Consider the following 12,672-nt stretch of genomic DNA (forward strand, 5'->3'; position numbering starts at 1 on the left):
TTTGGGCATCATTGTGCAAAACCATTGCAGAGGAGTCTGGAATTTATAGGATCCCCCAGGGTATGGCTGGCCAAGTGAGACCCTCTGGGAAACATTTTTCATACATTTTCACATTATATATCATTAACTATATAATCAATATACATATACCTCTATATTTGTATGTGTATATATTTATACACGTGTGTGGGGGGGATTGTGAGAGACAGAGAGATAGGATGTAAGTCCCTTCCCTCCTTTCCAGTTCTACATGCTCACAAGTGAGATTGTGGTGCCTTACAACCATCAGGTGAATGCTTGGGGACTCACAGAGAGGTTGACTTAGGGTCATGGCACCATTGAGAAATCTAAAGAAAAGAACCCCGTCTACCTTCAGGCTTCATGTTAACTAACGCTGAGACAATAAATGTTTCCACTGCTCAAGTCCATTTTAGTCCAATATTCTATGCTCTCCACTTATACCACATAAAATGAATTTAGCACGACGCTTTAAACTGTGATCCCTTGAATAGTAAAATGGTTGTTGTTCTATCTTCTATACCTAGGTCTTACCTGGAGGATTCACAAGGGTCAGAGCACCCGAAGTCTCCATGCTATATCTTGCCTGCTTGCCTAGCCTCCTGAGACCCTTCTCCCCAGCCTCCTGAGATCCTTCTCCCCATCGATGCCTTCCAGGAGTGGCTGGAGGGTGCATGTAATTAGAACTGCCACCTGCTTCTCTGCAGCTTGCTGTTGTCACCATCTTTCTCCTTCAGTGGGAGCTGTGGCTCTGCTGTCCTTGGGCTACAGTCCACATCCTCACTGCTGGACAACTAACAAGTAGAGCTCCCTCCCTCTATGGCCTTCTGATGCCCAGTGCCAGCTCTGCTAGAGAAGTTACCTCAGCAAAACCCTGAGACTACCAGTGACCTGACTGCAGAGGCCATCTGCAGGGATGGTCACCCTCATGCTGTGTCTGATTCCTCTGTCCCTTGCAGCCTCCACCTGCTTTGTTCAATGTGGCCCACAATTGCCAGACTCCTCCATGTCCTCCCAAGGACCCATTCTTCCTGCCTTGCTCTGCCACGGCTTCCTCATTGATGAAGTGGAGACGATGATGACACTTAACTGAAAGGGTTACCATAAGCATGAAATGAGGCAACATGTACAATTCTTCAAAGAGTACTAGCCCTCAGGAAAAACTCAGGAACTGCTGGCCTCACTCTTTATAATTGTTATTATTGTCATAAATCATCATTCTCATCAGCATAAGTCTTCTAAGAGTTATGTTTCATTTAGAAGCAGTCCATAGATAGATCTAACTGTTGGTCACACTCCTCACAATTGTTGCTATTGTCATAAATTACCCTGACCGTCAATCATAAGTCTTTCCAGAGTCAAGTTCCCTTTAGGAGATGTTCATAAGAGGGGTCCAACTGTGATTTGAATTCCATTTCTGTACCATTATGTTACTGATGCCTATGGAAATCAAGGAATATATATATATGCATCTACTTAGGTGCCCTTAAATTTTCATCAACATTTGGAGAAATCCCCACCCATTCTTTGACTGAAGGTTAAAATATTCTGTGGCAGGGCACTTATGGAAAAGTCAATGGAGTGTTAGCCCCAACCTTTCTCCAACACTTTGTGAAGTTACAACCACTGCCAAAGAAGAGAAACAGTGCAGTCTGTGCTGATTGAGAAGACATTCAGAAGGACATGAGCCCTGAGTTGGGTCACTAGATCCATAGGCAGAGGTAACCATGCTAAAGAGGGGGGATATTCTAGGAAGAAAGCATCATAGGCTCTGAGATTAGAAATCATCATGCATTCATAGAATTGCAGAAGTGGGGAAGGATCCTTCACAGACATGGTTCTGGTTTATGTATCCTGCAGATCTATCTCATGCCATGTAGAGGATGGAGCTGGGCTGAATACAGACAGAGGGATGAGTCTGAATGCTGTTACAGGGTTGACAGAAAGTATGACAAGGGCAGGGACTCAGGCAGGTCTCCAGGCAGGGGTCTCAACCTGGACGAGGACTGGATGGCTCATTAAGCTGCTGGATAACACCTCATTGACAGGCCTAGAGCCTCAGGAATGGGCCTTGGGCTGGGCATGAGCCAGATCATTGTACTGTCCAGATGTTAGGGCTGGCTACTATCAAGAGGGACTTGATTATCATCTTAAATAAAGCAGGACTTGATCATGACCCTACATAAGAAAGCATCATCTGTATAATGTTCCTGCCTCAGGTCTGCATAGTTTATGGGAATCATGGAGAAAATATGAAACCAAAATATCTACTTGTAAGAAAGATGAAGAATCCAACAGCTTTTTGACCTGAAAATAGGTTCTGGGTGAGGAAAGCCAAGACAGAAATGAGATAAGGTACAAAGCAAACCTTTAGCTCTAATAAAAAGCACCAATAACTTCTTTCCAGATGACTCAGAACCCTTAGACAATCACTAAATGGTCTGAACTCTGGAAACTATGATATGCATTTGGATGTTTAGGAAAGTCTGTGAAGAGATTAAGAGAACACAACGTTCCCATTTGCAGGGAGTTATAACCTACAGAGGTAGATGCAGAAGCTGATCTGCTGCAACAATAAAGATCTCCAGAATGCTTGTCCCCCAAATTCCTAGCATCCTCCTGTACTATTGGATGGACTGTTAGGAAGTTGACTTGTATTACAAATGCATACTGATAATTTTGTTTTTAAAGTTGAAATGTTGATGTGACTACCTGGAAAGAGATCTTTGGCCGGGTGCAGTGGCTCACACCAATAGTCCCAGCACTTTGTGGGGTCAAAGCAGGTGGATTGCTTGAGGTCAGGAGTTCGAGACCAGTCTGGCCAACATGGTGAAACCCTGTCTCTACCTAAAATATTTTTAAAAATTAACTGAGTATGATGGTGCACGTCTGTAATCCCAGCTACTCAGGAGACTGAGGCAAGAGAATCCCTTGAACCTAGGAGGGGGAGGCTGCAGTGAGCCGAGATCATGCCACAGTTGCACTCCAGTCTGGGTGACAGAGCAAGACTCCATCTCAAAAAAAAAAAAAAGAGAGAGAGAGATGTTGGGAATCAGATGGTACAATTCCTACCACCATTAAAGCCAGAGTAAAACCGAAGTATATTTATTAGTCATTTCTACCTCTTATATACAACTATGTCTGGTAATTTGGTAACTGTGACTTGATTTTGTTTCACTTCCCCTAAGAAACTCTTTTACTCACTCCCTAGTATCATTAAGAGGTATGAATCAACATCGAAATTATCAGACTTTTAAAATAGCCCTCTTTTTTAAAAAAAGTTGACGTTCTATTTTTGTTTACATATCCCTTTTGATGTGCTAACTAGGTTAGTCTATCACCTTTAATGAAAACTTGAATTTCTAAAGGTACATTCCCGAAGCCAAGAAAACAAGTAGGTTATGACAAACAAACAAACAGTGGAAGTGATGCTATGCATCAACTGTTTTCCAGAGAAGTATCAATAAATTGCTTGTATTATACAAATGCAGATTCATACATTAGAGATTTCCAAAATACAAAATAATTAAGCTTGATGAAGACTGATATTTATTATATATGGCAAAGGGAAATAATTAGGCAGTGTCATCTTCACTCAACACTATTATTTAGTACAGATTTAAGACAGATTTATTGATTATATATCATAAGCTATGAGCTAGACATACAAGACACAGTGTAAAGAACCAAAAGTTGTCATGGTATCATTTTTCTGTCTACCTTGGAATTAACTGATGTATTTTTTTCAAGTCACTTTGGATGTAATAAATGAAGTCAACTTGAGATGAATCAAATCAAATGAGGAAAGAGGACAGGTTTTAAGAAGGTAACAGGTAATTTCATGAATGCAACATACATGAAACATACATTAGGCAGCCAGTCCTAATGAAAACCATACTGCTCTCACTGACTTTCAGGGCCATATGGCTTCTCTGTTGGGAGGCTCACTGTTACCACAGAGTCCTCCACTAGCACACAAGCCACTGTGGCCACCATCGCCAAGACCCACTATTGTATGTCACAGATTTTGGCTTGCTTATTTCATATCCTCCAGAGTAAGAGCCCGGATACTCATAGTCTGGTCAGGTCCATTTACGATCCAATCAGGAATTGGAAATTGATTCACGGGTTACTACATAGTTCCCCCGGCCCATTCCTATCAGGGGCTGGGGTTGCGTGAAACCATGTAAAAGGTATACAACATGGAAAAATGTCACACAGAAAGATTAGGAACATGAACTGAAAAGGTAAACAGACCAATAGTGAAACAAGAGGCTTCAAAGCCAACTCAATGTCAAGTCAATGGTGCATATGGACCTATAAAATCTGGCAGGCTTAGCTTTTCAGGAGATGTTCAGCTTTAACAGGAAGCTCTTCATATGTATAAAATTAGATGGAGTAAAGCAAAAATACACTTAAAATTATTATTTTTCTCTCTCCCTAAATTCACCACCTTCAATTAGTCCAACTTATAAAACCAACTTCAAGTGAATACAGTTTACTTTTTGTTTTCATTTTCCATCCTGCTTTGGTTAATCTGGATGTTTAGGCAAGTCTGCGATGAGTTTAATGCACCATGATGTACTTATTTGCAGCAACATATACATTTGGATGCAGAAGCAGATGCTTCCACATATCCTAAATTAAGGTTTTATAATGGAAAATAATATTCCATCCATGTGATTAACCCCGCTTAACAGCAGAGAGTGCAGTGTTTTCTACTTAAAGGAAAAAATAAAAACCTAAGCAATGTTAAAAGTTTAATAGCATGTGACTCCAATACAAAATGCTCCAATTACAAAGTTACACTCTTACAAAGATAAAGTATTTTGGAGCAATGAATACAAAGATATTTTTATTCTTTTGTGGCAGCAGGTGGCTAAGAGTCCATCAAACTCGTGCTCCTGCTTCTGCAGAGTGGCTGCTGACCCCAGGACCCTGCCCCACTTCCAACGATGAGAGGTCATGTGACTGATATTCACTAATGGACTCTGAGTGCAGTGATGCAATTGACGATGCAATTCAGGATGGAGCCATAGGGGATGGCAAGGTCATCAAGTTAGAAAGAGGGCGTGAGTCACTATATGGAGAAGTAGGCTCAGTCGGCTACCTTAGAGAGAAACAAACTACTATTGTGTTAAGTTCCCTGCAGTGCTGGAGTTTATTTGCCATAGCAGCTTTGGTTTCCTCCCTAAAAATGTAGTAGAGTGCCAAAAACACACCATCTAACAACAGCGTTTTTGAGAAACGGAAGTTAGGCCTTATGTCTCTTTCACACACACATGCACACATACACTTACATTTTCATATATGAAGGCCTGGTTCTAAGGAGGATAATTTTATTTTGTGGTCAAGCGGCTAAAAAGTTATAGGCTTTAAAAATATATATATTTCAAAATCTCAAACTAATCACTAATTGAATACTCATTTATGTTTACGAATGAGTAAATATTTTTACACATGGGGAACTGCACGTGTGGTTGATCTTCAAGGGGCAATTTCATAACTTAGCATTATGTATTAGCAAAAACAATACTGGTTCCACCAGAATGTTCTCACTTTTATTTCAGGAACCTGGAACTCCGGATCATTTAGGAAAAAAAAAAAAAAAAAAAAGACCCAAACTGGGAGACTGTGACTTGGCATCTCCTGATTTCCAGCAAGCTGGCTGAATGCAAAGCCTTCCTTTGTGTAAAATTACGTATAATCTGCATTCAGGGCAGGCATTAATTTTGTTAAAAGAGTTTCAAGTACAAATCAGGACATTTTGGACACCTTTTGAACATCTTAAATCAGGTCAGTTACAATTTCTTTCCAACATTTGACTGAATGTTCCAATTCCACCACCGGGTTGGAAAGAGAAACATCACGATTTACTTGCAGCGGCAACTCAAAGCACAGACAATGAACAGAGCGGCGCTGGTACCTCATGCTGCTCATGCTGCCCGTCTCGGATCCGAGCTTGCATCGCTCCAGCTGGCTGGCTACGATCTGCCGTTCAGCCTCCAGCTCTCGGGTCAGCCTTTCAAACTGTAATTCCTGAAAGAAACCCACCAACAAGATCAATTCAATCATCTACATGACAGGTGAAATTCAGACCAAAATGACAGGACGGCTGAGGGGGAAAAATACGATTTTCCAAGATGTCAAATTTGAGAAATGTGCAATAAAACTAGGATTCGAAGGTTAGACAGGCTTGTGGCCCACTGACCATGCAACTTTGAATAAGTTAATTCATGTAAGTATCAGTTTCATCATTTGTAAAACAGACTTAAATACTTATTTAATAAGACGGATATGAGAATTAAAGGAGATACTGTCACGAAAAATTATCCTGTGCTATCTTTGGCGGACAGTCAGCACCCGACAGATACCGATACTCCTGACACCACAAGTAGAGCATTTAATTAGAAAAATGTTCAGTTTTTAATTATCTTTTGGAGGATTGTATTTATTCCCTACTGGCCTTCTGGCCAACTCTATATCTCTATAGTGTATACTGTTTTCTTCATATTACTTACATATTGTAGATTGAAGAAAATAATGCTTTATAACCCACACTCTTCGTAACTTTGCATTCTAGCAGAATGACAATGATACCAATTCTACACAGCCTCATTACTAAGTACATAACCTTTGAGATATTTGATATATCGCCTTAAAAACAGGCAATTGAACCAATGAAAAATGCTTCTACAAAACTGCCTCAAATCCACTGCTGAAAACTTTAATGAATGATTCAATTAGAACTTCAAAAATCTCAGCTATTCCAACAACAGGATTTTGTACCATATTTTACTACTGATGTTTTCTTTTCTCATACACTTAAGTTTTTAAAAAAATAAAAATAACCAAGCAAATCATGTATTTTAATAAGAAATGGAAGGGAAAGTTTTTACAATGTCACATTTAATACCTTCTAAAAAATAAATTATCTAAACAGTTATGTTTTGGAGATAAAAAACAAGAATGCTTTCTCATACTGCAAAATAGCTCAGGAGTCAGTTTTGGAGAATTTAAACTCAGAAGGTTGCAGGAATATATCTTTTCAGAAAATAAGATTTTATTTACTTGCTACCTCAGGACACTCTTGCATGAGGTCTTTAAAAAGTAGAATCTGGTGTGTCCCCTATATACATTAAAAATATCCTGGCTCTTTTCCATAGGTGCAGATTTTTTTTAAATATTGACATTATTTTGAGAAATGAAGTAAAAGACACTTTGTAAATGAGAGCTTAATTTTCCCTTTAAGGCGCTGAAACTGAGGGAACATTTTGTTATTTAACCTCAAACTTTTATTCTTACATATTCTGAAGGGCATCAAAATATTATAGGTAAGAAATTAGTAAGACCTTGGCTGAATGTATTTTATGCACCTAACTTCTTCTCTCTTAAAGTTCTACTGCTTTTTTTCTTTCTGGAAATTCGTTTTCATAATATACAACTTCTAGAAGATTTTTTCACTTCTAGACTTCTTAACATATTGCATCTTAAATCTCTCTGTGTAACAGGAAACCCACCCATACTTTTAAGCTGATAACACCTTTAAAAACATAATACTTGAAGACCATACAGAACTCCTCACACGTCGATGGAAATTCATTCTTTGTAGCATCTAAAGTACTTTAATTTGCTGCCCACTTTCCTGTGTTACAGAAGTTCAACATGGTGAAACAGTGCAGTATTTGGAGTCAGAATTCATAGACCAGGGGCTTCTGCTAGGACGGATGTTGCTCTTGGTCATCCCTGCTTCAGGTTGTGACTTCTCCATGGTTTTACCTCTTGTCAGTCTCACAGGAGGGGTGACAATGGGAGATGACTTTCTTGTTTGCAAGCTTCCTTCCCAGCACGCAGTCAGATTTTCCAAGACTCTTCATCCGTTCATGTAGATCTGTATTTGCATCCGGCTTTATTTTCCTTCCCTCTGAAAGAACAACCTCAGAGTTGTTCTTATGGTGCAGTTCTTTGGGTAAAGAAGGCTTCCAGCTTGACAGACCTTAAAAAGGTATATATCTGCTTCTCATTTTGGGAGACATTTTTGCTCTATTGTCCTCTTGTTTGCACTGTTTCTAACAACAACTACCACCACAAAATACAATTATCCTTAAATTTATTTCTCTATATGTATATAGTATTTATTTTTTATTTTTTTATTTTTATTGAGACGGAGTCTCACTCTGTCACTCAGGCTGGAGTGCAGTGGCGCGATCTCTGCTCACTATATAGTGTTTCTTTTTAATTTTTCTCTGCTTTTAGATTTTTCTCTTTACCAGAAGCACTGGGCAATTTGATGATTACGTTGCTTGGTGTAGCTTTCTTTATGTTTCTTATGCCTGGGTTATTGAGCTTGGATCTCTGGCTTTATAGATTCCATCACAGCTGAACATTTTAGGCCATTATTTCTTCATGAATTGTTTTTCTATTCTCCATTATTTCCTTTCCCTCAATGACTCCAATTAAGTGCATTTTAGGCCACTTGGAATTGTCCCACAGTTCATGGATTCTCTTGCAACTCAATTTTTTTTTCCTTTTGTGTTTAATTTGGGTAGTTTATATTGGTGTCTTCAAGTTAACTAAGCTTTACTTCTGCAATGCTTAACCTACCATTTATCCCATCCAGTGTATTTTTATATCAGACATTGATGAATCAAACATCTCTAAAAATTTCATCTGGGTCTTTTTTGTATCATTCATGACTTTATTTAACTTTTTGCACATGTTGATTATACCTATATTAATTATCCTTTTTGTTAATTCTAACATCTGTGCTAGTTTCAGCTGATTGACTTTTTTTCTCCCCAATCTGGGTCATATCTTCTGCTCCTCTGGATGTGTAATCATCTTTCAACACCGACATTTTCATTTTACCTTCTTGGGTTCTGGATAGGTTTGTACTCCTATAATTGTCTTCAGCTCTTTTATGAAGCACATTAAGTTATGTGAAAGCAATTTGATACTTCTGAGCCTTGCTTTTTAGATTTGTTAGGGGGAGCAGAACAGCGTGTAGTCTAGGGCTAACCATCCCGCCCTACCAAGGCAAGACACTTCTGAGACCCAACTCAATGCCCCATGGACTACGGGTTCTCCCAGCTTGGCTGGTGGCAAACATTCCCACCTCTGTGTGAGTACCAGGCACAATTTCCTCACATCCTTTCAGATGGTTCTTTCCCTGGTCTCTGCTAGTTTCCTTACATACATGGGCTGCTAAGTTGTTTGCTGAATATGAGAAGGGGCAGCTTGCCTTTCTGATATTTGGACCCATGAACTCCCTGGACTCTCAGCACTGTCTTAACTACTCAGGGCCTGCTAGGCTTCCTCCTTTCTGCACTGCTGTGTGGAAATTCTCTCAAGGCAATCATTTCCTACCTTACCGCAAGCCAAGGGTCTATGGCTTACAGGGAAAACTGTTTGGGCCTTGCCACACCACTGAGCCTAGGATCTGTCAAGATGTAACCACCCTGAACTGGAATGGTATTCTCTTTGAAGCTGATAACTGAGCTTGTGAATGTGAACAAGAAGAGCTAGAATGTAGGTTCTCTAACTTGGAAAGACTGATTTTTCAACTGAGGATTATTTTTTCTTCTTGGTATAGACATTATTGTGGCCCAAAGGCATCTAGAGAAGACACAGCATCTTCACAAGAAGGGATGAGATTCTATTGCACTGGAGGATACTTAAACTGTGGGGTAACTGGAAAGATGACATTATCCATCTCTAACACAGTTTGGGGTTTGAGGGAGGACAGACCTCTCAGGAATGAATAAGCTGCTGAGTTTCTTGGAAAATTTGAGATGAAACAGCATTCAAGAGAGGGATGTTGCTAATAAGGGCAGGTGAGTATACAAGAAGTTAATTGGAAAATTAGAACTATGTGAATATATTTAGTGAAACTTGTAACTCGTTATAAGTAAATACGTAGTACTAAATTAATCCAGCAAAAGTGAGACTGTCAAGAATGAAGAAATATCCCTAAAGATTATCTAGATTTGCAGAATAGAAGAAACAATAGAAGCCAAAATAATAAGTAGAAGAGTAATTCTGGTGTAAAGGACCACTAGTATGGCCTCCTCCTGGGTAATTCTGGAGGAGATGTGGTGATGTAAATCAGGCTGTATAAAATGTAATACAGAGACTGCCCAGAGATATTAAGATTTCATGGGAATTTAGAGTACCTGGTGGTTTAGAGAGGACATCCAATGGTAAAAGAAGTTATAAGAAAAAGCAGAGCAGCATTAGAAAGCCTAAATCTCCCCACTATGTGGAAATTAACTTACATAAGGGATCATAAATATTCATAAAAGTATTGCAGATATGACACAAAAGTTCATTAAAATGTACAAAGAACCAGATTTAAATGGTTTCATCCTAGAATAGCACATTATTGAGCCATATAATACATGAGGATTATTATAAGAAAAATTATCAAACATTTTATAACTTTTCCTAAACAGCCTAAATTAATGATTTATTTGGTTTAATTAAATGGAGTTTATGAAATGTTTTTAAGTAGATAAAAGCATGTAAAGTATCTTAGGGGGACTTAGCTAACTTAGTATGAAACTGAAATCAGAAAACTCATTGCCATAGTTTCATTACTTCCTTCAATAAATATGTTACTTAACTTTGTGGTATAGCATTAGTTGGGATGGTATGATCCAGCTTTAAGGAAGTATAAAAATGTACAATTGTTAAGTCTTAACAATATTGAGGCTTCTTCATTTCTATGGTCTAAATGCCTGTGTCTCCATCCCCTGCCCAAGATTCACATGTTAAAATGCTATCCCTCAAGATGAGGCTATTAAGAGTTAGGGCCTTTGGGAGGTGATTAAATGAACCAGGAAGTGGGCCCTCACCAGACACCAAATCTGCCTGCACCATGATCTTGTGTTTCCCAGTCTCCAGAACTGTAAGAAATGTTTCAGCTATTTATAAGCAATGCAATGTATGGTATTTGGTTATAGCAACCTAAACAGCCTAAGACAAGATGCACATACTATTTTTTGCATAGTTTCATTTCCATTCACATACAACATTTTGTTTTCCCTAAGTTAAGAACTTGGAGTTTTTTGTTCCTTTGCTCGGTTGTCTATGGACTTATCAAACCCCAAATTCCTCCAATTTGTGTAAAACTTCTCTTCACACAAACATATGAAATATCACGTCAATATCAACTACTGAAGAAATCTCTCCTGGAGTTTTTGACCTGCTCCAATCTGGCCTGGCTGCCTTCTTTGCACAGCTGTCTTCTGGGATCTCTCTCCATCTTCAGGCGGGAGATTTGTTCGGCCCTCTCTTCTGTGGTGGCTTCCTGTCTCCTCTATGAGTTGTCTTCTTTATTTTCCTACTTTATTTCCTTTCCTGGTAGAAAATGTCTTTCCAGATACAAAGAGATAGAATGAATGAGAGGCATTATGTTCTGACACTTTGCACATCTTTACATATTTTTATTCTACTCTCACACTTCGTGAATAATAGGACTTGGTAAAGAAATAGAGAATTCTAGGTTGGAAATCATTTTCCTTTAGGGTTTTGAGAGAGTGATTTTTTGCTTCATTATCTTCTACTCTCCAATGTTGCTGTTGAGAAGTGTGAAAACTTTCAGTTATTTTTTTTTTTTAATGAAATCTGCTTTCACTTTCTCCCAGAAAACATGTTGTATGTGGTGACATATCTTGATATACCTCTATCTTTAGACATTTTTGCTGCATATTTAGTGATCTATTTATTTAGGGATCTTTCAATCAAAAACCTATTGTTTATTCTAAGCAATTCTTCTGAAAATTTTTAATCCTTTTCTCCTCCTTTTTAACATTTTTCTTGTTACTCTTGTTTTTTCTTCAACTCTCATTATTCAGATGCTAAAATCTAGTCTTCAAGGTTTCTTCCTTTAGCCTTCTCCTCTTGTATTATTCTGTTTATCTTGTTTTACTTTCTGAAAAGTTTTATCAATTTAATCATGTAAGTCTCTAATGAATAATTCATTGCTATTATTACGCTTTTAATTTCTCAGAGCTAGTTTTTATTCTCTGAATATTTCTTTTAATTCGCATCTGGTATTTATTCTATGGATGTAAAATCATCTCTCTTCTTTCTCCACAATATTAATGTGGTCATGTTTGCTTTCTTCTCTCTGCATAGTTCCTATTTTATGATTTTTCTGTTTGTTTTAAATATGTATTTTTGAAGGTATCTCAAATTCCCTGGCAGTCTTCTCATATGTGACTGTTGGGGTGAAAGAGCTGACACTTGTATGAGCGCCTGCATGAGTGGGGCTTGTTAGCTTGTGCCTTCCAGGAGAACCACTGTGTGCAGAACATCATGCAGAATCCCCTGAAAAGGTTCTTCCTAGCTCCAGCTTTGAGCATAAACATTTGCCTGCTCTTTTTCCGCAAAGCTGGGCAAGGTTGAGGAGGGGTGGGTCTCAAAATTTAGCAAGTAAAACTGTATTCAATACCTCACTTTTAACAGTTTTTCTTGTGGTCCCTGAGTCCAGAGAATTAATTTCACCCCTTCCAGAGAATAAGCCTCTAGTTTTTGGCATGGTGGGGTAGGGGATTTGGAGGTCTAGCTGATATCTAAATGAGTGTTCAGCCAATCTCCAGAGCTTACGACTATACTTCATGCCCCATGCACCCACACCCTGCACCTTTGAGA

General features: G+C 38.6%; 1 protein-coding gene across 7 annotated transcripts in view; it reads right to left on the reverse strand.

The window, feature by feature from the left end:
- Positions 1 to 12,672, reverse strand: part of CTNND2 (catenin delta 2) — a 931,369-nt gene that overhangs the window by 590,839 nt on the left and 327,858 nt on the right. For all 7 annotated transcript variants that reach the window (XM_032135942.2, XM_032135940.2, XM_032135941.2 and 4 more), the window contains one exon: positions 5,945 to 6,057. In XM_032135942.2, the coding sequence (XP_031991833.1) occupies positions 5,945 to 6,057 (113 nt within the window). The remainder of the gene's footprint in view (positions 1 to 5,944; positions 6,058 to 12,672) is intronic.

This window comes from Hylobates moloch, unplaced genomic scaffold (genome assembly GCF_009828535.3).
Source record: "Hylobates moloch isolate HMO894 unplaced genomic scaffold, HMol_V3 SCAFFOLD_17, whole genome shotgun sequence".
NCBI lineage: Eukaryota > Metazoa > Chordata > Mammalia > Primates > Hylobatidae > Hylobates > Hylobates moloch.